We start from the raw sequence: 22,266 nt of genomic DNA on the forward strand, positions 1-22,266 counted from the left end.
CCTGCAGCCGCTCCACTGGCCAGGGTCAGGAAGGGGAAGAGGGCGGGAGCCACCAGCAGTGGGACACAGAGACAAGTTTAGAGGATGAAGTCATTTTGAATGTGCAGAGCCAGGAACCACAAAAGGAGGTAGGGACAGGGCCAGCCCCAGGCCAGCGCTGAAGGCCCCAGGCCACAGGTCATGCTCTTCTAAAGCCCCTCACCTTCCCAGCAAGTGAAAACAGGGCCCCCGACCCAGTCTCAGGTCTGCAGGCCCCTCTCTGAGTCCTTGTGAAAGGGCATGCAGCCCCCTTGCCCTAGAGCGTCCCTGCATCCCTGAAGGAGCAGGGGACGGAGCTGGGAGCTCCTGCACACCAGAGAAGGAACAGGGCAGATCGTCCCCAGAGCTTCGACCGGAAAAGGGAGGACCAAGGTGTGAGGCACCTTATGCACTGGCGGGAAGGGGGTGCACTAGGGTGGGACAGGTATGTCCTAGAGAGGGAAAGGCTGGGTCACGCACACTGGCCCACAGTAACCCAAAAAGAGGCTGACCACTGGTGGGTGCTGGAGACTCTTGGCAGGCCTCGGAGGGCCCTGGCTGTTCCTCTTGAGTCCATTGTGGAGTCCCAGGAGTCCCCAACAGGGCCGACAGCATCCAGGCTGCCATAAGGTGGGGAGCCTTCACGAGGGACACAAGCCCTCCCCAAGCCAGGTTTCCTCATCCCCCGCTCCCCCACCCTCCCATGACCCTGAGCCTCCCAGACCACCCACCTGAGTCTCTGCAGCCAGGCGGGGCATGGAGGCCGCTCGTCCCTGGCTCTCCAGGCCAGGCTGGGGTTCCCCGTCAGGACCTCTCAGGGCCACGCTCTGCATCTGGACCTCCACGGCCTGGGCACGGAGCAGCGCACAGTCACGGCAGCCTCCACTCCACTCTCACCTTCTCCCCCTCCCCCGGGGCTCCCTGCCGCGTTCCTGGCATCTCCCACCATCCCTGCCTCACGCCCCCCATCTCGTCCGCCAGCCCCAGCCGGAGTCCCCAGGAGCCCGCACCGGCTTTCCCGGCTGCACCACTGGGATCTCTGTGGAGTGGCCACGCTCCAGGGGTGCCCTTGCCTCACTGGGTACCTCCTGGGTCCGCTGAGTGCCCCAGGAAACAGACTCCTTGATGCCGCTCTCTTGGGTTTGTCTGTAGAGCAGAGACGATTGTCCTGTTGGCTCAGAGGTCTGTGGGCCCCGGCAAGTCCACCGAGGACCTGGCCCCAGCCTGATAGGAAGCTACACTGGCCCTTCTGCCCGGGCTCAGGAGCAGCCCAGCGGCGCAAGGCCCTCCCGTGCAGGCCTTCAAATGGCCACGGGGCAAGGGGTGTGGACCCAGAGCCAGGATCGGAGCAGACAGCCCGAGCGGGTCCCGGAGAGGAGTCTGAGGGAGGGCTGGGCCCAGCCAACAGCTTCCTCAGCCCTAAACACGGCCTCCTGTGTGCAGCTGGAGCAGGGACGGTTCTCAGCAAAGACCACACGTGTATGACGTGCACAACGCCCAGTACGGACATCCTGTTGATGCTTGTGCCCGGCAAGCCCTGGCTGCTGAGTTACGGGCAGTTTAGGACTCAGCAAAATCCACCTCATTAACAGTGCAAGACCCACAACCCGGCTTCAAAGAAGAGCATCCAAACGTGTGCCAACGAGAGGACGTCGGGAGCCCTAAGCATGCCGGCCACGCCCAGTCTGCTCTCGGGCCCTGCGCCTCAGCCCCCGCTGCATGAGGCGGAGCAGAAGTCCCTCCCTCGGCGCTCAGCCAGGGGTCCGTTTGAGCCGATGGGGTGTGAGCAGACACGGGACCCTGCTGGCCCCAGGGGCTGGCTAGAGGAGCCCACTGCACCACCCCTCGGCGACACACGGCACAGGACGGGTCACTGCTCTTTCACAGCACTCGGTTTGGGTGGTTCATGCCCAAGAATTATTGCGGCAAGAGTCAGAGGACAGGCGAGAAGGATGTCACCAGTTTGTGTACCGGATGCAGCTGCTTCAGAAAGCGCGACCGGAGCAGGCATCTGAGGGAAAGGCGTCTTAGAGGGGTTCGAAGACCAGACACACACAAGGCGTCAACAGAATGCGGTGGGGACCGAGGTGGAAACAGGTAATTTCTCGACGGGCAGGGAGTGAGCAGAGGCAGAGGCCCCTGCGTGGGAAGGCAAATGGGCACACGCACTGGGAGGGGACGGTCTGGAGCCGCTGACCTCGGGACCATCAGAGGCACCTGTGTCGCGTTGGGGAATCAGCTCTGGGGACCACCACAGACGGCTCCAGCAGCCGGCCTGGGCCAGCTTCCAGGCACCACCCACGAGAACCATCTGGGCGGAGGTGGGCACGGGGTGAACAGTGGAGCCTCCTCCCAAAGTGGCGCTGGGACCTGAAGGCTCCATGTCCTGCGGCCAGGCCTGCAGAGAGCCCCTCTGGGAGGTGCCGACACCAGGAGTCCTCCCTCCTCCCAGCACCACGCCCCCTGGCCAGGTACTCACAGGGCCCCGCCGCTGCTGAGGGAGGCAGCGCTCTTCTGCCGAAGGAAAACCCGGGCTCCTCGGAGCACCACGGGCTGTGTCTGCTCCCCTGTAGCCTTCAGAGGGTGGAACAGGGACACAGGGCCCATCTGCAGAAGGGACGCAGAGAAGGGGAAGAGCTCTAAGGGCAGAGACAGGTGCACCAGGAAGCTGCTGGGTCCCCACAGCGTGGGCTGGTGCTCCTTCTGCCCTGCCCCAGCCCTACACAGGAGGGAGGCAGGGTCTTCCTCCCAGCCTGGCCTGTAAGTGACATCAGCAAAGTCATTTCACTTCTTGGAGCTTCAGCTTCCTCACCTACAAAATCCGGGGACTGCATCCACTTAGAAATGGTAAAAATATTTCATCTCGTCGACTTGGATTGACGGGCAGAGGCTGCGTGAGCCCCAGATTGAGCAGAATTCTGAGATTTCCGGGCTTGGTGGGGGGCAGGGCACGGAAGGGTGTCTGCGACGGCCTGGGGAACGGGGAGCTGCGGTGTGGGCGGGCATCAGATAGTTCCCATCCCAAGAGGGGTGACTGTGCCCGCAAGCCCTGACCACCAGGCAACTTTCTAGACAAGAGTCTACATACGGTCACTGACGCTTTGGCTATGTGGGAAGTTGTTCTCTTTGAAGGGTGACATCAGGAAGACGGGGCCCCACACCAGCCCAGTCAGAGTCATGAGTGGAACAAATCATGACCTTGGACCCATCGGTTTGAATCTCTCTGCTCCCTGCCCGTGTGCAGGATAAGCAAGTTCTCCTCGCACCTCCCCAGACAACCTCCTCGAGTGTTGTTCAAACTTCTTTCTTCTACCACTTAAGAAAGCGGCATCTCCAGGGAACATGTTCTCAGTCCCTTGTCTACTGCTCCCGAACACTAGCTCTCCAAGTCAGGGGACCCCTGGACTAGCAAGAGACCAGCCACTGGAAAGCAGACAGGCTGCATGGAGTCTCTGACTTTGGGGGCGGAGAAGTGAAGCCACAGTTGGGACCTCTCGTCCTCCTTTTCCTGCCGTGCTATCCCCGGGAGGATGTGCGTTCCCTCTGCTGTCGAAACAGCTGACGGGTGTCAGAGCCTGAGGCGTACTTCTTGGGAACCCTGAAACCCGGTACCTGGGACAGGCCTCCCGTGGCCTGGTGAATCTGATCCCTGGTGGTCTTGTTCTGTTTGTAGAAGTTGAATATCATCAGAGCCGCGTACACCTTCCCCACTGTCGTCTCATTGGCTGGAGGGAGAGAAAACAGAGGACGGAGTATGGCGGAGGAAGGCGGGGTGGGGTGGGACAAGGGAAGAGCCCCCACCATGAGGAACCCCGGACACGCTCAGGAAAGGCCACAGGGCTTGGCCAAAGTTGCACGGTCCCCACATGGTGTCTTTGGACACTGGGCACGTGCTCCCTGGAGCTGTACTGACTCTCCACAGGGCGCTGCATCTCCTCCCAGTGAAGTGGATATGGGGTCTAATCTTTAAGCCCTTCATCTCTAACAGGAGTCTCCCTGCTGTTCTCTGGATCTTTTTAAGTACACCCCCCACCGGGAATGGGGGGGACTGTGGCCAACAGAATAAAGCCCAGGTCATCCCCTCCCACAGTCCCTATGTGCCCACTCGTAAGACCGTTTCCCCGCAGGTGGAATCGAAGTCTAGACTATCAATGAGGTCACCCTGGCCCAGGGGTCCCGGCACTGCCTCTGGGTGGGACACAGAAGGGGGTGAACAAGGGGAGTTTCTTGCCCTCACTTACGTTTGTGGGGTGGCACCCGTACATCCAAGGTCTTCTGGGGCAGATTGGCCCACACAGAGCAGATCTCCTTCCTCAACTCGGCATCACCCTGGTGCTGCTTGGTGCCGGCTGGGACGGGGCAGGGTGTGGAGGGGAAGAGAGATGTCAGCAGCCGTCGCATACCCCCTTGGGGAGCAGGCGGGGAGAGGTGTGGTGTAGAGGGAAACCGGGCAAGGACAGTGCTAGGAGAGAGGGCAGAGCAGGAAGAAGCGTGGCCACGGCGGCCATCTGAGCGCCCCGATGGGCTCCTGTCTGGAGACAGAGGCCTGCGTGCACGGGCCCTGGGAGCGGAGAAGGTCACGGTGGCGGTCCAGCCCTTCAGCACGATCGAGTGGACACCCGCCCGTGCCAGGTACTGTTCTAGGTGATGGAACGAAAGCAAAGCTACTGCCTCTGCGGCACGACGTGGCTTAATAAAGTGGCAGTAAGTTCAAAATCTAGGGTGTTGGGTGCAGAAGCAGCCAAGGAGGAGGGATGACATACCAGGAGGGCTGCCGTGTTGGACAGGGTGGTCAGGAAAGGTGTCGTGTGTGCACGACCCCGAAGGCAGAAAGGGACCAGGCTGTGTCACACGCCATGAGCCAGGACAGCAAGGCTCACTGAGCAGGGCATGGGGGTTGGGCGTTGCAAGGAGCAGATGCTGAGATGGGAAGAAGCGGAGGCATAAAATACTGATTTATCTTTTTTTGGCATCAGGGTTAGTGTGGTGTGCGTACAGTGACACTCCTCCTTTTCAGTCGTCCCCTTCTGTGAACTGCGATAAACCTCCGAAGCCACGTATCCACCCCCACCATCGAGACGTGGGACCACGGCCAAAGCCCCTCCGTGCTCCCTTTGTAACTGACCCTTGGCCTTCTCCTCCCCTCCCCTCCCTGTGTGTTTTCTGTCCCGGTTTATGCAGCCTTCTCCAGAATGCCACAGGAATAACATCGCAGGGTGTCTTGGTTTGGGGGGATTCCCCACTCAGCCCAGTGCATTTGAGACTCATCTGTGTTGGCGAACGTGTCGTTAGTGTGTTTCTTTTTTTTTTTTATTTGACAGAGAGAAATCACAAGAGAGGCAGGCAGAGAGAGAGGAAGGGAAGCAGGCTCTCCACTGAGCAGAGAGCCCGATGTGGGACTCGATCCCAGGACCCTGAGATCATGACCTGAGCTGAAGGCAGCGGCTTAACCCACTGAGCCACCCAGGCGCCCCTAGTGTGCTTCTTTTGATAGCTGAGGACTATCTTACTGTATGGACAGACCACAATTTGCTTATCCATTCACCACCTGTTGCTTACATTTGGAGGGGATTATGAAATAAAGCTGTGAACCTCTGCATCGATGTTTCTGTAAAGACGTTTCTTTTCTTCCCACTTAGGGGTGGGATGGCTGGGCCAAACTGTAAGGAACTGCCAAACTAGGGTGACAAGAATTCCATATTATGCATTCTCACCAGGACTTAATATTGTCCTTTTAAAAAAGTATTTTAACCATATTAATAACCATGTAGTGTTACCTTGTTGTGGCTTTATTTTGGATTTCTCTAACGACTAATGATATTGAGCGTCTCTGTAGCTGTTTACTTGCCTGCCATATATACGTCTCGGTGACATGTCTGTTCAAACCCTTTGCCCATTTTTATCAGTTTGTCTATTTTCTTATTACTGAGTTGTGGGAGACCTTTACCTATTCTGGAAACTGATCCTGTATCAGATATATGTTTCAAAAATATTTTCACCATTGCTTTAGCTTGTCTTTTCATTTTCTTAAATGTAAAGCAAAAGTTTTTTACATTGATGAAGTTCAATTTATCGATTTTTCTTTGATGGCTCGTGCTTTTTCTCTTAAAAAATCTTTCTCAGGGGCGCCTGGGTGGCTCAGGGGATTAAAGCCTCTGCCTTCAGCTCAGGTCATGATCTCAGGGTCCTGGGATCGACCCACATCGGGCTCTCTGCTCAGCGGGGAGCCTGCTTCCTCCTCTCTCTCTGCCTGCCTCTCTGCCTGCTTGTGATCTCTGTCTCTCTGTCAAATAAATAAATAAAATATTTTTTTAAAAAATCTTTCCCAAACTCAAAATTGCCAAAATTTCTCTCCTGTGTTTCCTTCTATAGGTTTTATAATTTCACATTTTACATTATGTCTATGATCATTTTCAAGTTAATTTTGGTAGGAGATGAAAGGTATGTGCCATGGGTTGCATTGTGCACTACCCCCACTCACCTGTTGAAACCCGAACTCTCGCTGGGACTGTATAAGGCTGAGAAGGAGGTAATTAGGTGAAATGAGGTCGGGGGGGGCAGGGCCTGACCTACAGAGTTAGTGTCCTTCTGGGAAGGGACACCAGAAAATTCGTTCACTCTCTGTACCCACTCAAGGAAAGACCATGTGAGCACATGGTGAGAAGGTGACCACCCTACAAACCCAGAGAACAGGCCTGGGGATGAACCCTACCTTCCCGACACCTTGAATCAGACTTTCAGCCTCTAGACTGTGAGGAATAAATTTCTGGGTTAAAGCACTCACTTATGGTATTTTGTTATTGGCAGCCCAAGCACACTAAGATAGTAAAGGTCAAGATTTTTCCCCTTTGGGGGGATATAGCTGTCTAAATTTTTCCAGTACCATTTGTTGAAAAAATTATCCTTTCTCCATTAATTGCCTTTACAATTTCATCAAAAACCCACTGGCTGTGTAAGTGTGAGTGTCCTTTGTGTTCCACCGACCCATGTCTCTGCCATTAACTTGCTTTATAGGTAGCTTCTGATTCATGTGGAGTAAGTTTTCCAGCTTTGTACTTTTTCAAAATTGCTTCTCAAGTTCTTTTGCTTTCCTACAGACATTTTAGAATTCATTTGTACATTTCTACCTAAAAACTGGGATTTTGGTTGTGTTAACATTTATTCTATTGATCGGTGTGGGAAGAGCTGACATCATGGCAACACGGAGTCTTCCCGTGCAGGAAGACGATGCAGGGCTTGACTCAGTTAGGTCTTCGATTCTTTCAGCCAGTGCTTTGACATTGACAGCGTACAAAGCGCACATATATACTTTGTAGAGTTATCCAGCAACACAGAAGTATTTCATGGTTTTGGTGCGATTTTAATGGAATTTTTTCCCATTTCAATTGTTAATATGTAGAAATACATTTGCTTCTTGCACATTGACCTTGTATCCTGTGGCCTTGCTAAACTTGTGTATTGTTTCAGTAACTTCTTTTAATGGCTTAAAACAATAGAAATTTGTTATCTCAGTTCTGGAAGCCAGAAGCTCAAAATCAAGGTGCCAGCATGAGGATGCCTCCTCCATATGCTCTAGTGAAGAATTCTTCCTTGCCTGTTCCCAGATGTTGGTGGCTCCCAGCCATCCTTGGCATTCCTTGTTTTATAGATACCTCCATTTTACTCACCTTTTCTTAGAGCCTTTCAAATTTTCTCCATAGATAATCATTCCAGTTGTAAATACAGACGGCTTTATTTCTTCCTTTCCAACTGGCATGCTTCCTATTTCTTTTTCTTAACTTATTACAATGGCTAGGTCCTAAAGTAAGATGTGAAACAGGAAGGATGACAGTAGACCTCCTTCCTTTGTTTTTGATCTTAGGGGGAAAGTCTTTCTTTGTTAAGTGTGTCATTCGCTGAAGGTCTTTCACAGATATCCTTGGTCAGATTGAAGGGGCTTCCTTAGTTACTACGCTATGCAGAATTTTTAATTTTGTGAAATGCTTGTTCTGCATCTATTGAGATGATCATGTAGTTTCACTTCATTGATACAATAAATTATACTGATTGATTTTTAAACTTGAACTCAACTTGCATTCTTGGGATAAACCCTACTTTTGTCATCAAATAAATAGAAATATATATAATCAGATTCAGTCTGAGAAAACTGTGTTGAATATTTTTGTGCCTGCAGTCATGTGGGATAGTGATCTATAATTTTCTTTTCTTATAATGTCTTTGTCTCATCTTGATATCAGAGTAATGTTAGCATCATATGGTAAGTTGAAAAATATGCTCTTTTTTTCTATTTTCTGGAAGAGTTTATATAGGCCAGGTATTATTTCCTCCTTAAATGTTGGGCCAACTTCACCTATGGAGTTAACGGGGCCATGGATTTTCTTGTTGGAAGTCTTTTAACTATAATTTAATTTCTTTATGAAGTATAGTGCTACTCAGATTATCTCTTCCTTTTTTTAACCCACTCAGGTTATCCATGCTTGAATGAGCTTGGTAGTTGGTGTCAAAGAATTTTCCCATTTCATTTAAGTTACTGACAGAGAGTTGTTCATAAAATTTCCTTGTTATCCATTTAATGGCGGCAGGACCTGTAGTGGTGTTCTCTCATTCTTTATATTGGTTATTGTTGTCTCCTTTTTTCTTGATTAGTCTAGCCAGAGGTTTATTAATTTTATTGGTTTGGTTTCTGACATGATCGTCCTTGCTGGTATGTTGAAGGCAGACAAGAACAGAGGCAGACCAGTTGGAAGCTACGGTAACAATCTAGCCAAGACCCAAGAGACAGTGGCTTGGACAGGAGCTGGCAGTGGGAGAGGGCAGAGGAGTGATCATACTCTGTGTATTTTGAAGGTAGAGTCAGGAGATATGACAAGGGATCAGATATGACTCCAAAGCTTGAGTGACCAACTGGAAGAAGAGAGTTTCCACTGATGGAGATGGGAAAGGCTGCAGGGAACACGTGGTGATCAAGTCTGGGCAAGTGAGCTTTGGAACGCTTCCTGCGCCTCCAAGTGGAGACAGTAAATAACTTTTCTCACGTAGCTCCTCACATGAGAATGCAAGTCTGGGATTCAGGAAGAGGCCTGGACTGAAAACACGAAGTAGGGATTCCCAGTGCTTAGAGCCATGAGAACAGGTGGAAGGACCGAGGGGACAGAGAGAGTCTGAGGGGCACAGTGACATCCGGAGAGTGGGAGACATGAGAAAACACAACAAGAAACCTCAAAGGGATTCAAAAAGAAGGAGGCGGCAGCCGAGGAGAGGCTGAGCTGTGGACAGGGAAGATAAGGTCACTGAGCAGCTCAGCGAGCGCGGCTCCCACAGCACGGCCGCACGGACCCTCCTGCGGAGTGAACGGGAGAGACCAGACAGACCCTGCAGACCAGTCTCTCAAGAAGCCGGTTGCGAGGAAGGGAAGAATAAACACAGGGAAGCGGACGGAGGGAGCAGAAAACCTTTTAAAGATGGGAGAGATCGTCGCACGTCTGTATGTGGATACAAGGACTCCGACAGGGAGGAAGCAAGTGACAGGACAAGAAGCGGGGTGCAGAATTTCTGGTGTGACATCTTTGGGTAGATGATGAGAACGGGACCTAGGGTGCAAGGGGTGGTGGGGTACGGGACTGGCCTTGACTCATCCGCTATAAACAAAATGGCTGAGCTCAAGGTCATGAATGCAGCTTGGAGGGTGGTGTGGGGGCAGGGACAAGGCCGATCCCCTCTGGTGGCTCTAATCTCCTCTGAAGGTACAGCAGGCATCACAGGAGGCTGCAGGTGGGGAGGACACACTGGAGGTCTGTTCTCTCCTAGATTGGCCACCGGCAATGCGGTCCTGTCCGCTTGGGAGAGGACCTGCCCGGGGCTGGGCTCACTTCGGGGAGTGGACTGCAGGCACAGACCCTCCGCCCTGGAAGACCGCTGTCTCCGCGTGCTCTAGCGCTGGGTGACCGGGATGGGTCGATGAACCTCACTGCACATCAGCTCCCTCCCACGAAACTGGGATCATTCACAAGCCCCCGGGTGGCTGTCAGATGACAAGGTTGGTGCCCGACAGAGGCGCCACGGGCAACTGTCCTCGGTCCCCTCCAAACAGGCCCCCTCACCCCTCCTCCCTGCACAGCCCCCTGGGGGCGGCTCTGGAGTGAGACGGCCTGGTCCTGGCTCGGTGCCATCCCCAGATGCTGCCTTGCTCACCTGGAGCCAGCTTGATCTCCAGCGCAGTCCGAATGAGGGCCATCAGCGTGGACGTGAAGTGGACAGTCATGTCCTCGTTGGAGATGGGCATGTTCATGCGAACCAGGCGCTAGGGACAAGCGGAGCAGGTCAGGGCCAGGCTTGCCAGGGTCCCTCCACCATGGGACGACAAGGTGCTAGAGGCCCCTAGAGGCTGGGCTTCTCCTGGGGAGGGGGGGCTTCTGCAGGTGCCCAGGCCCAAGCAAAGTTGGGTGGCTGGGAGTTTTGCCAGCATTCACACTCACCCTTGGACCCCCACCCTCACCGGAGCTGAGTCTTCACCTAACCGCAGACAAAGGGACATCCAGGTAAAGGCTGTCACATCGCACCAAGCCAGAAGGCTGGGTCCCTCTGAAAGAACAGGCACATGCTCAGCCGGAAGGACCCCTGCCCGAGGCTGGAGTAAGGGGCATGTGGCCTGGGTTCAAGACGGAGGGGGGTTTGGGCTGCAGAACTGAGGCTGGGGTGCCCTGGGTTAGCCCTACGCATGGGCGGGAAGACCCCGTCCTTACTGCTCTGCTCAGTGTCATCCGTTCCCCTGGCAGCCCGGAGCCCTGGACAAGGGGCAGGTTAGCCATGAGCACAGCCCCGAGCTCCAGCTCCCAGTGAGGCCTCCCTCCACCCAGGAAGGCTTCGTCTCTCACCACCCAGCCAGGGGACCTGGGAGAAGCAGCCAGCACCTTCCAGTCAGAAGGACCCAGAGCCGATGGGACTGCACAGAGCCAAGTGAAGGCTCGTCGGGAGAGGCTCAAGACGACTGCACGGGAGTAAAAGTACTCCGGACCAGACCGGGGGCAGTGTCCTGCTGCTGTTCTCCCTGTTTCCCCATCAGCTGAACCGCCCCTCTCCTCTCCTCATTTTTCCAGGACAGAACCGTGGGAGACAGACGTGTGTCCGTCCCACAGACCTCCAGGAATAGCCAACAGCTACCCGGAGCCTGAGGCTATGAGAACTTATGTGATGTCCAGGAAGAACAGTGTCCCTAGTATGTCTGGAATGGCCTCAGCATGGCAGGTCACCGAGCTGGCCAGCTGGAGCCCTAGGGGAACCGTGACCCACCTATCTCCTCCCAGCAGTCTCTTGTCCTCTGCCACGAGACAGGAGCTAGAGACGGAGGCGCAGGGTCCCTCCCTGGGCTCTGCCTGTCCTCTGCCAAGCCCGTACCCTGTAACACAGCAGCCCCTTTGGGGAGGGCCCTCAGCCCTGCCCCCAGTGTCTCGGCCCTAAATCCAATCCTCAATCTAATAGAGGTTGGTTGGTTGGAGACATGAGCCCAGACTCTGCCCCCCTGAATGCTGGCAAAGCCCCACCTGGCTCACCCGCTCATGGTCCCAGGACCGTACACTTAACCCGTGTGACGCACACCAGGAAAACGGGCTTCCAGGAAAACGGGCTTCCCAGAGCACAGTGTCCCTGTAGACCGGCACCAATGACAGAAAGAGGCAGAGGGATTCCTCTCCAGGGGGTCAGGGAGTTGGGCACCAGCGTGGAGGGGCGAGCAGGTGATCACCAAGAGAAGAGAGCTCTGTCCAAGGCACCTTCACCAGAGGCTCTCCTCTGCCTGACCAGGCCCTAGAAGGGCCAGGATCTCAGGAAGCAGCAGCAGGACAAGGCCAGGGCAAACAGATAGGCATCTCTGCCCTGGGCTGAGACCCTCCTGGTCACAGCACTCTGCCCTTCTCCTGCTCCCTCCCCAGCTCTCCACGCCCCTCCATTCCCACCCAGCCTGCGGCCGCCCCTGGCCTCATCATGACCAGCACCTTGGAACGGGCCAGCACAGCTGGGGAGGGGCCCGGCCTGCCCAGCCCCACCCCAGGTACCAGTTTGGACAGAACTCTCCTTCTTGGGAACAAAGCTACGGCCGCGCATGCAGGCCTCCAGGCAGGCACAACGTGCAGGCCAGGCAGGGGAGGGCTGAGGACGAGAGCACAGGCGTCCGCCGACGGCTTGAAGGACAACCGCTTAGCTTCCAAAGGCTGTGCTGAGCCAGGTGACAGAGACGGGCCCAGGTTTGGAGCATGGACAGCGTGGACAGAACCAGAGAGGTGAGCGCTCTGCTGGGAGGCTTGCTCAGAGAGAGGGCAGGGGCAGGGAGCCTCCCGACACACGCTGGCTGAGCTGCAGGACTCAGGCTGGCTCTGTTTCCTGGGGCAGCAGGAGCTGCAGGGGGGCTCTCAGTGCTGGGCGGCAGGTGGGGGGGTTGCTGGACGGATGGAAGGTGCCCATGCACCAAAGGGGGGTGGCTGAGGACACATGGGCAGGTGGGAACAGGCTTGGGCTGGGCCATGTGACCTGCTCACCTCCTAAAGAGGGATGGCAGGAGGTGTTCCTCAGTTTACCCCTCATTGCAGCTCAGCCTCCTGGGCATTGGAGGGAGGGGGCATGGGGCCACCTGAGCCCCTGAGGCTCTCCTTACCCTGTAGCAGCCCTCTGAAGCCCCAGGAACGACAGCAGGACGCCTCTCCCTGGCACCCTTTTCCTTCTTAATGCCACAGTGCCTCCTTCCCACTGTGGGGATGCTTCCTCCCCAGGCTGACGGCAGCCCAGGCCTCAGGAAGTTCCGCACCTGTGGAGCTGGGCGTGGGCTCCTCCCAAGTGCCAGAGGCCCTGCAGAACCCTATCACCCCAGGGTCAGCCCCAAAGGGCTGGATTCCTCCCCCTTCATCAGGCGCTTATGGGACAGAGAAGCTGAGAGCCATCCTGGGCCCAGAACTAAAGCAGCTTCTGTCAAGAAGGTGGTCTGTCCCGTCATTTCCAGGAAAGGGAAGGAAAGGGAAGAAAGGCAGGGGGAGGGCTCCGCCTCTGTCTTCCTGAGCCTCTCAGGGCCTCTCAGGGTGGGCAGACCCGCGGGAACAAGGGGTGGCTGCGAGACACCGTCGTGGTACCCGTGTCCCTCTGTCCGGGAAGGCAGAGGACATGGTTGGAACAGAGAAACGGAAGAAACAGTGAGACAGCAGAGCAGCAGACAGACAGACGGAGAAGCCCCCAGAGGAGACCGGAGGCCATCCCCAGCACAGCCAGCCTCGGGGTGCAGGGTCGGGGTCTACCTTGTATGCAACTCGAGCAGGGCATTTCTTCCCCAGCCCCAGGGGTGGGGACATGGGTTTCAGCATCTCAAACATGTCATTGTAACTGATGCGCCCACCGGAGACCCGGCCCAGAGAGGCAGAGGCAGCGTGGGGTCCACAGGAAGGGGTGCGGCAGGAGGGGAGGGGGAGGAAGCAGACAAGAAAACAGATCCAGTTAACCAGCGTCAGAGTACATGCCAAAAGTCAAAACGCGCAAAATGAGGGACTTTTCTGCTCCACTCGATCCCCTCCTTGCCCCTCCCAGCCTCACCTCCACACTCCAGCCCCACGCAGGGCAGCGGGCAGGGGTGACGTCTGAGCTAATGAACATGGAGGGATGAGGAAGGGCTGCATCGGGGCGGCTTTGGGTTGTCAACTTCGGATTTTACACTTTTAGGAACCACAGACAATGCCAAATCGGAAGAGAGCTGTTTCACCGTGCCAGGAGAGCTGGGGCCTGACCCAAGAGGCCAGCCTGAGAGCCACGGCAGAAACGTCAGCGCTCCTTAATGCCCAATTTGCTTCCAAGTTAGCCTGGAGGCTAAAAGTGGAGAAAAATCTAAAACAGACCAGAGAGCTAGAGCGGGAGCCACGTTGTTCTGCAAGGAGCCCAGAGGCTCTCGAGATAAACTGGACCGGTGAGTCCTGCTCCAAGCCCAGAGACGCCCGAGGCCGCCCAGGGCAGGGCTGCTGCTGGGAGTCAGGGCTGGGCAGGAAATGGGAGACTGCGGGGGCAGGTGGGGGGGCGCGGTGGGCAGCGGGGGTCGGAGGTGGCTTGGAGCCACTCTTGTCCCCTCCTGACAGCACGCCAGGAACAGGGCTGGGGCCACCAGACGGGACCGGCTCCAGACCCAGGGAGGCGTCGGGGGCTGCTGACTGTGTCTTCCAGAGGTAGACAGGCCACAAGGCCTGCAGCCTGAACTCCACCCCCGGGGACACCTGCCTATGGGACCTGCTCGGGGTCCCAGAGACATGGTCAGGTGCAGGCCTCCCAGGACAGAAAAGGGACAGCTCTTTCCTGGCAGGCACGTCTGCCCCAGGGCCTGGCCCTCCTCCCCAGGTGCCCAGCCTTGGCCGAGTGGATCGATCCGGAGGTGAAGCAGGAGAGCCCATCCTTGGGCCTCGGCTGCCTCTGCCCTCGCCTCCCTCGGGGACCAGAAACCCTGGGTTGTTGGGCTCTTCGGACTGGGAGGGGCAGCTGCTCCCGGTCTCCTTGTGCCCATGCTCTCCTCCTCTGGGGCCCTTGGCCTCCAGCCTGTCTGACCATTAGCCCACCCTTGAGAGCCGGGAGGCAAAGCCAGGTGAGACAGCTGCTTCTTTGGGCACAGGCAGGGCCTGGCCCCCAGCTCCCACCCAGCAGCCGACCTCTGCCCTCGAGGCCCAGCCAGAAAGCTCCGTGTGCACTGCCTCAGAAGGCTGCCTCTCCCCGGCCGGCTGGAGGGGTCAGGAGATCAGATGGGGGACCGAAGCGTCCAGGAGGTCGGAGTGCGGGCAGGGCAGGGCAGGAGGAAAGAGAGGTGAGGTGTCGTCATTCCCAAACCAGGCAGGGAGTGTGTGCTGTGTCTGCATTTCGGGCAGGGGAGAGTGTGTGGGATGGAGGCTCTGAAGTCGCAAACCTTGTAGGCCAACCTACGAGGGCAGCTCTTCCCTAAGCCAACGGGTGGCGTGATACAACGCAACAAACTGTACAAATCCTTATGATGAATCCGGCAACTGGAAAGGAAACGTCACAGGTTACGGCAACCAAGGCAGCGGGGCCCGTCCCGCCCACCCACCCAGCCTGCGGCCGGAAGAGGAGCCCCGCGGCTGGACAGGCAGCTCCCTACAGGAACCCCGGGGCTCCGACGGCCCCAGGAAGCATGGCAGCCCCAAGACAATGTCCGAGCCCAAGGCAGGCAGGAGACACACCAGAGAACACAGCCGGCCCGGGCCCCCAGCCCCCAGCATGCACACAACGGAGCCACTGGCCCGTCGCTCGCTGGGCCCTGCTCCCCCACCCTCTCCGGCAGCCCCTACCCTTGCTCCCCGCGTGCCTGCGACCCCGTGCCTGGCTCTGCTGACGGTCCCCACCTCCCGAAGCTCCTGGAATCTGCTGGTCCAGCTAAGAACCCCCTTGTCCCAGGGCCGGCACCCCAGCCAACACGCGTTTCTCTTTCCTGTCCCGTCAGATCCAAACTTCTGGGAAGAGGGAAGAAAGAGGAAGCCCCACTCTGCCTCACCCAAGGTGCCTGCTAACCTCACTGGACCCACGGCATCATCACGAAGGGTCTGGAAGCTTGGTGAAGCCCCCAGCCCTGGTAATCACCCAACCCAATGCCCAGCCTGTTCTTGGGCTCGTCGTCTCTCTTCCACCATCAAACCCCCAAGGGCACCAGATGGAAAGTGGGGGAGCAGGACCGTCGTGCCGACTCAAACACCGTCCTCGCTGTCTGTTAAGCCAAAGCTGTGGTCGGTCCTGAGGTTCAAGACCTCCTCCGCCTGTCCCAGCCACCCTTCCAGCCCCTCTGCAATGAGTTCTCTTCTCCATCACACACGATCAGACCCCTTCCCTCAGTCCTGCCCCACCCGCTTCTCCGGAGCTCCATCCGTCCTGCCCCTCTCAGTCTGGCTCAGATGGTACCTCCTCTGACCCACCAGGAGATGGGGTCCCTCCCTCCTCAAACAGCTGGGCTCCCACTACAGCTCCCCTGATCTCACCCAGCATCCTGAGAGCACGGGCCTGCTTCGCCTACACACCCCCGGCCCCCAGCACGCGGCGGATGCTCCGGAAGGGTGACTGCGCGGATGGATGAGCACAAAGACGAGCAGACAGATCGCACACAGGTGGGGCCGGGATTCTCCTTTCGGGGTCCACACTTCACCACAAAGTGAGGCACCACGAAGATGGGGGAGGCGGGCACCAGAAAGCAACAGCCCGTGCCTTCCTCACCTCCCACAGCATGCATGCCCACGCACACCTGCGTCCACACACGTGCACACACGCAAGCGCGCGTGCCTTGCACCCTCATACACACAGGCGTTCACACGTGCACAGGAGCACACACACGTCGGCACAGTCACATGTGTGTACCCGTACGTGTACACGCAGCCATGTGCGCACGTGCACACGCGTGTGTCTGCTGACGCATGCACATACGCATGCCCCGAGTGTGCAGACGGTACACGTACCCGCACAAAAACACCCTGCACATAGGCACTGTGCACACGCTCCCAGAGCCACACAGGTGCAAACACACACACACGCATACGAAAGTGTGGAAATTTCACAGAGTTCTATTGTTTTTTTAAGTCTCTCCGAGAACCAGGAGACAGCAGAGTGGCCACCTGGGACACCACGAGGACCACATCCGTGCATCTACCATGCAGGCTAGGAAGGGCTCAAAGCACTCTCCTTGGTCCTGGGCCCAGGACTCGGTCTGCTTAGTGGCCTCTGCTGGGCCTTCCCCTGTCCCCTGCCGTCTGGAGGCACGCTCTGTCTTCAGCCCCGGGCACACGTGGGAGCAGCAAGCCTGAGCGTCAGCTGTCGGTCACGTCTGTGTGACTCTGGACCACGGGCTTGTGCGCTGTTTCACAGAGGCCACCTCTGGCCCGAGGCTTCTGTCTGCTGTCCGCTCTTCCACAGACTTTCTCGACCACACTCCCACCGGCCTCTGCCTTCCAGAGGCCCGTTTTCAGAAAGCCTGCGCCATCACGAAACCACAGTCTGGCCCTGGTCCACTTCCTGTCTGTCCTAATTCTGCTCCACCTGCGACTGGACGAGGGGCAGTCCTGGGTGTGCAGTTCATAGAGATGTGGGAGAAGCCCTGCCCTCTCACAGGCCTGCTCCGGCCTATGCTTGTCCTGCCCACGTGGACATACGTCCCCGTCTCAACCCACAGTATCTCCGTTTCCCTGCAACACAACCTCCAGAATCACGGTGCCCGCAAACAGCAGCATCGCTCAACCCCACGGTCCAGGTGCCCCTCCTGGGAAGAGCCTCACTTGGAGTCTCCCCTGCCCTCTGACCTGACCAGAGAACCCCCACCTGCCCCAGAACGAGACTGGGCATGGCAGGCCCAGCCTGGTGGCGCATCAGCACAGTGGCAGGACCCCCCAAGGCCACGGAAACAGTCACCTACACCGTGAAATGTTAAGGAACAGCTACGCTCACTCGGCAATGTGTGAAAATGGCAAAAGATTCACAACGGAGAACACCCAGAAACACTATGGGCACAGCGATGCCCGAGAGTTGCGGGTGCTGCCCGTGGTCTCAGGACATGCCGGCCCGGGAAGGTCTCCCGCAGCATCCTCTGACCTTCCTGGGATGCGGCAGGGGCTCCAGAAAGGCTGCAGGAAAGGAGGCTGAGGGAGCCCCGCCAAGCTCCCAGGCCTTCCGGGCCCTGGGGTCAGAGCACCTGATCCCCTCGCTGAGTTTCCGTTGAGGGAAACACAGGTAGAAACTCAGGCCATCTGTGGGCTGGAGGGTCCTCACCACGACGACACTGACCATCTCCCCCAGGCCTCTACCACACAGGGGTGACCACACCCAGAGCTGCGTGAGGGGGGCACAGGCAGGCTGGGGAGCTGCGGAGAGAGGACGTGGGAGTGCCCACACCCCATCTCCCCAGGCTTCCCCGTGCCTCCAAGCGTGGGAGGGATGGAGCCCGCTCGCTCACATTCGTGTCTGCTGGGCGCTCACCATGACCGAGGCGGGGAGCAGGCCCGTGTCCTCCCCAGCAGCCAGGGCTCTTGGCCCCTCCACGTCCTGGCAGCCTTGCAGAGCGCGCCCTGAATCACTACTCAAGAACCTGCTTGAGAGCGTGAATGGGTGAAGAAGCCAGTGAGGCAGCGGGGGATGAAGGAACAGACAGATGGGCAGACGGTGAGTCCGCGCTGCTTCGTGGGCCCCGAGGGTAAGAGCGTCCCCCTGTGCGGGACTCTCCCACGGACGACGGAACAACGTTTTAGCCCCAGCCGGTCCCCTGACGACACCTTGCTGTCTGGAAACGAGCCGCCCCTCACCTGACGTAACACACCAGGACCAGAGGGTCCCCGACACACTAGACCCTTCCTGGTAGCTCCTTTGATGTCAGTGAAAGTTCACCGAGTGCCCGCTGTTCGCAGCCGGGGCTGGGACACAGGTGCGTGTTGGCTCCTGTTCCCAAGGGCGATGGCAGAGAGGGAGAGGCCTGAGCCCGTGGGCAGGAAGAATGTCATTTTTTCCATGAAGGCCTCCAAGCTTCATGAGGATGGTGAGGCCCCGGGGGAAGGCCCTCCTGCTGTGTCCACACCCTCTTCCTTGAGCCCTCCAGGCCCCTCATGTGACAGACTGCGAGGGGACCATATGCTCCTCTTCCACAAGAGCCCGGAGCCTCACAGACCCCTCAGAAGCTGCTAAGGGCCAGGCTGCGGGTCTCCTGGAGCACTTCTCCGTCCAGGGAGCTGTGTGAAAGCACTGTGGGCATGAGAAGGAACGTGCCACCCAGAGGGGGACCTAGCGCCACCCTACGCGGGCCCTGCCGAGAACTGAGGGGCAGACCTCCCGGGACACAAGCCTGAAGCCCCCCAGCCTTGTCCCGAGATCCGTGGCATGGACCACCCTGAGGACCACGGAGCGCGGGGGCCACTCACCACGCGGCCGGGTCGTAGTCAGCCCAGACCTGGATGAACTCGTCCAGGTGGTGAGGCCCTAGGATGAAGAGTCCCATGTCAGGTACTCAAAATTGTCCATGATCACGGCCGCAGAGAGGTTCAACATCTGCAGGACAGGAAGGAGAAGGGGTGACATAAAGAGACCTCCGCCAGCCTCTACTCTAGCCCTTCCCCTCCCGCCGAAGCCTGTGTGAGACCATCCCAGCAGCAGAGGCCACTCCAGCTCACCCGGAGCCCGTCCAGCCCTGCTTCCCCGGCAACCTCCGCCCTCCACTCTACCACCACGGCTGGCCGCGGGCCCCTGCCCCGGGGCGAGATCCGCCAACTCTCCTGAGCCCTCCCGCCCCCTTCCGCTGCCCACCTCCCGTCACCTTCCTCATCCCCTCCCAGCTGGCTGCCAAGGGAAGCAGCGACTTTGGAGTTAGGGGTTTCGATGCTGGTGGCCACAAGCTTGGCTTCTTTTCCCTTTTAATGGAGTTGAAATTCACAGAACATGCATTCAGTGTTTCACAACCCAGTGGCTTTACTAATTCACAACATCAGTCAACTGCCTCTCGGGTTTCCAAAATTCTTTATCGCCCCAGAAAACGCTTGTGCCAGAAGGAGTCACTCACTTGCCCCCCTTCCCTACAGTGTCTGTCCGGCACCCACAGGCTTGTCTCCTTGGGGCGTTTCATGCGAGAGGAGTCCCTCAGCACGGGGCCATGGAGGGCCTCCCGGGCCCGGCTTCTCCGCTTTCCATGAGGCTCACCCAGTCGTCAGGCGCAGAACCGCACGGCGTTTTAAGGCCGAATAACATACCGTGGGGGACACAGCAGTTTGTTTCTCTGTCCACCCACCGGTGGATGTTTGGGTCGTGGCCACCTGACGGCTGAACTGTTTTCCACAGGAGTTGCTGCATTTTGCATTCCTACCGCAATGCGCAAGAGTCACTATTTCTCCACGTCTCTGACAACGCTGGTTATTTTCCGTTAAAAAAATGGTTATTGTGGCCATCCCAGGGAGTGTGAAGCAAGTGCGTGGTTTTGAGTTTCCTTGATTTAGTCCAAAGATGATGAATGTCTTCATGTGCTTGTTGGCCACGTTGTACACCTCTGGCCGACGTGTCTGTTCTGATTCTTTGCCCACTTTTTTGTGCTTGTCTTTTGCAGCTCAATTCTGAGAGTTCTTTGTGTGTTTTGTATGTTACCCCCTTAAAAATATGCGACTAGTCAATATTTTCTCCCATTCCTTAGATTGCGTTTTCACACTTCTTATCATCCCCTTTGACACACAAAAGTGTTTAATTTTGAGTAATTTATTTTTTCTTTTGTTGCTTGTGATTTTGGTGTCAAATCTAAGAATCCTTCGACAAATCCGAGATCAGGATCTGCCCCCATGCTTTCTTCTAAGAGTTTTGTGGTGTTCACTCTACATCTAGGTCTTTTTCCAGTTCTGGGTTCATTTCTGTATACGGGGTGAGGTAGGGGTCCATCTTTTTTTCCCCACATGTGGACATCTGGTTGTCTCTTCGCGATGTGTCAGAGAAACTGTTCTTGCCACACTGAGCAGCTTTGCACCCTCGTCAAAAATCAACTGTCCAGGGCGCCTGGGTGGCTCAGTGGGTTAAGCCACTGCCTTCGGCTCAGGTCATGATCTCAGGGTCCTGAGATCGAGTCCCACATCGGGCTCTTTGCTCAGCAGCGAGCCTGCTTCCCTCTCTCTCTCTCTGCCTGCCTGTCTGTCTACTTGTGATCTCTCTCTGTCAAATAAATAAATAAAACTTTAAAAAAAAATCAACTGTCCATGGAGATTTGGATTTATTTCTGGAGTCTCCATCCCACTCCAACGGTCTGTCCTTACGCCAATGCCTACTGCCCCGCATCAGCCTTACTGAGGTAGACGTGACTGACACAATCACGAGATACTTACAGTCCACACTCCAGTCTCTCCACACACAATTGTCGAAGCGCCCCTGCCATCCAGCTGACACGCCCATCACATATTTTTGGAAGAATACTTACGTTCTCTCTAGAAAATTCCAGTTATACAATGCAGAGTTATCAGCTATAGTCACCATGTTTTACTTCACACGCTCGGACTTTATTCGTAGTAGAGCTGAACGTGTGCACCCTTTCACCAACTCGTCCCTACTTCCCCCACTCTCCAGTCCCTGGCAACAGCTCTTCGACTCTGTTCTGTGGTTTGGCTTCCAAAAAAATTCCACATGTAAGGGATATCTGCAGTATTTGCCTTTTTCTGTCTGGCCTTTTTCCCCTAGCACAATGCCCTCAAGATCCATCCATGCTGGCAGAAATGACAGGAGGGTTTCCTTCTTTCCCGTGGCTGAATACTCTGTGTGTGTGTGTGCGTGTGTGCACACCAAGTCTTCCTATCTACTCCTCTGCTGATGAACACTTAGGTTGTTTCCGTGTCTTGTCTATTGTGAGTAATGCTGCAGTGAACGTGGGCATGCAGATCTGTCTCCAATATCGTGTTCTCCTTCCATGTGGACATATACCGAACGTGGGATTGCTGGATCGTATTTTAGTTCCATTTTTTATTTTTTGAGGGACATCTACACTGTTTTCCATAGGGACTGTACCAACTCACATTCCTACTGACCGCATACAGCGGTTCACTTTTCTCCACATCTTCACCAACACCTGCCATCTCTCGTCTTCTTCCTGATCGTCCGTTTTAAATGTGGCGAGGGGTCGCTGTTGTCTTGATGTGCACTTCCCTGGCGACGGTGGCACTGAGCACCTTTTCATGTACCTGTCGGTCATCTGTATGTCTTCTTCGGAGAAGGGCCTCTTCAGCCACATTGTTCTGACTCACGGTACCGTTACAGTAAGTTTTGTAATAGGGAAACGTGGGTTATCTCACTCGGTCTTTAATTTTCAAGGTTTTGTTGTTATTTGGGGCTCCTTGCCATTCCACACGAATGTGAGGATCAGCTGTTCCATTCCTGTAGAAAGGGCCCTGGAGCTCTGACAGGGAGCACACTGAATCCGGAGCTCACTCTGTGGGGACGTTGCCGCCTCACCAACGTTGCCTTCGGATCCGTGCGCCTGCATGTCTTTCCACTTAATTAGGTCTTCCTTAACTTATTTAGCAGTTTTTACTGTGCCAGTTTTCATCTTCACAGGTACTTATTCCTAGGTATGTTATCCCTTTGGATGCTACTGGAAGTGGAATTACTTCCTTAATTTCCTTTTCAGGCTGTTTATTGCCGGTACACAGAAACATAACTGACTTTTATGTGTTGATTTTGTACTCTGAGACTTTGATGAACTCATTTATTGGTTCTAGCACTGTGCGTGCGTGTGTGTGTGCG

The 22,266-nt window shown here is 56.2% G+C and overlaps 1 protein-coding gene across 1 annotated transcript in view; it reads right to left on the reverse strand.

Moving 5' to 3' along the window:
* LOC123935977 (voltage-dependent N-type calcium channel subunit alpha-1B-like) overlaps positions 1-22,266 on the reverse strand; it is a 122,353-nt gene that overhangs the window by 2,176 nt on the left and 97,911 nt on the right. Inside the window, 9 exon segments of the mRNA XM_045996803.1 lie at positions 750-866; positions 1,029-1,164; positions 2,498-2,625; positions 3,631-3,743; positions 4,260-4,367; positions 10,210-10,318; positions 13,296-13,393; positions 18,928-18,993; positions 18,996-19,053. Coding sequence (XP_045852759.1) covers positions 750-866; positions 1,029-1,164; positions 2,498-2,625; positions 3,631-3,743; positions 4,260-4,367; positions 10,210-10,318; positions 13,296-13,393; positions 18,928-18,993; positions 18,996-19,053 — 933 coding nt within the window.

Source organism: Meles meles, unplaced genomic scaffold, assembly GCF_922984935.1.
Source record: "Meles meles unplaced genomic scaffold, mMelMel3.1 paternal haplotype, whole genome shotgun sequence".
Taxonomy (NCBI): domain Eukaryota; kingdom Metazoa; phylum Chordata; class Mammalia; order Carnivora; family Mustelidae; genus Meles; species Meles meles.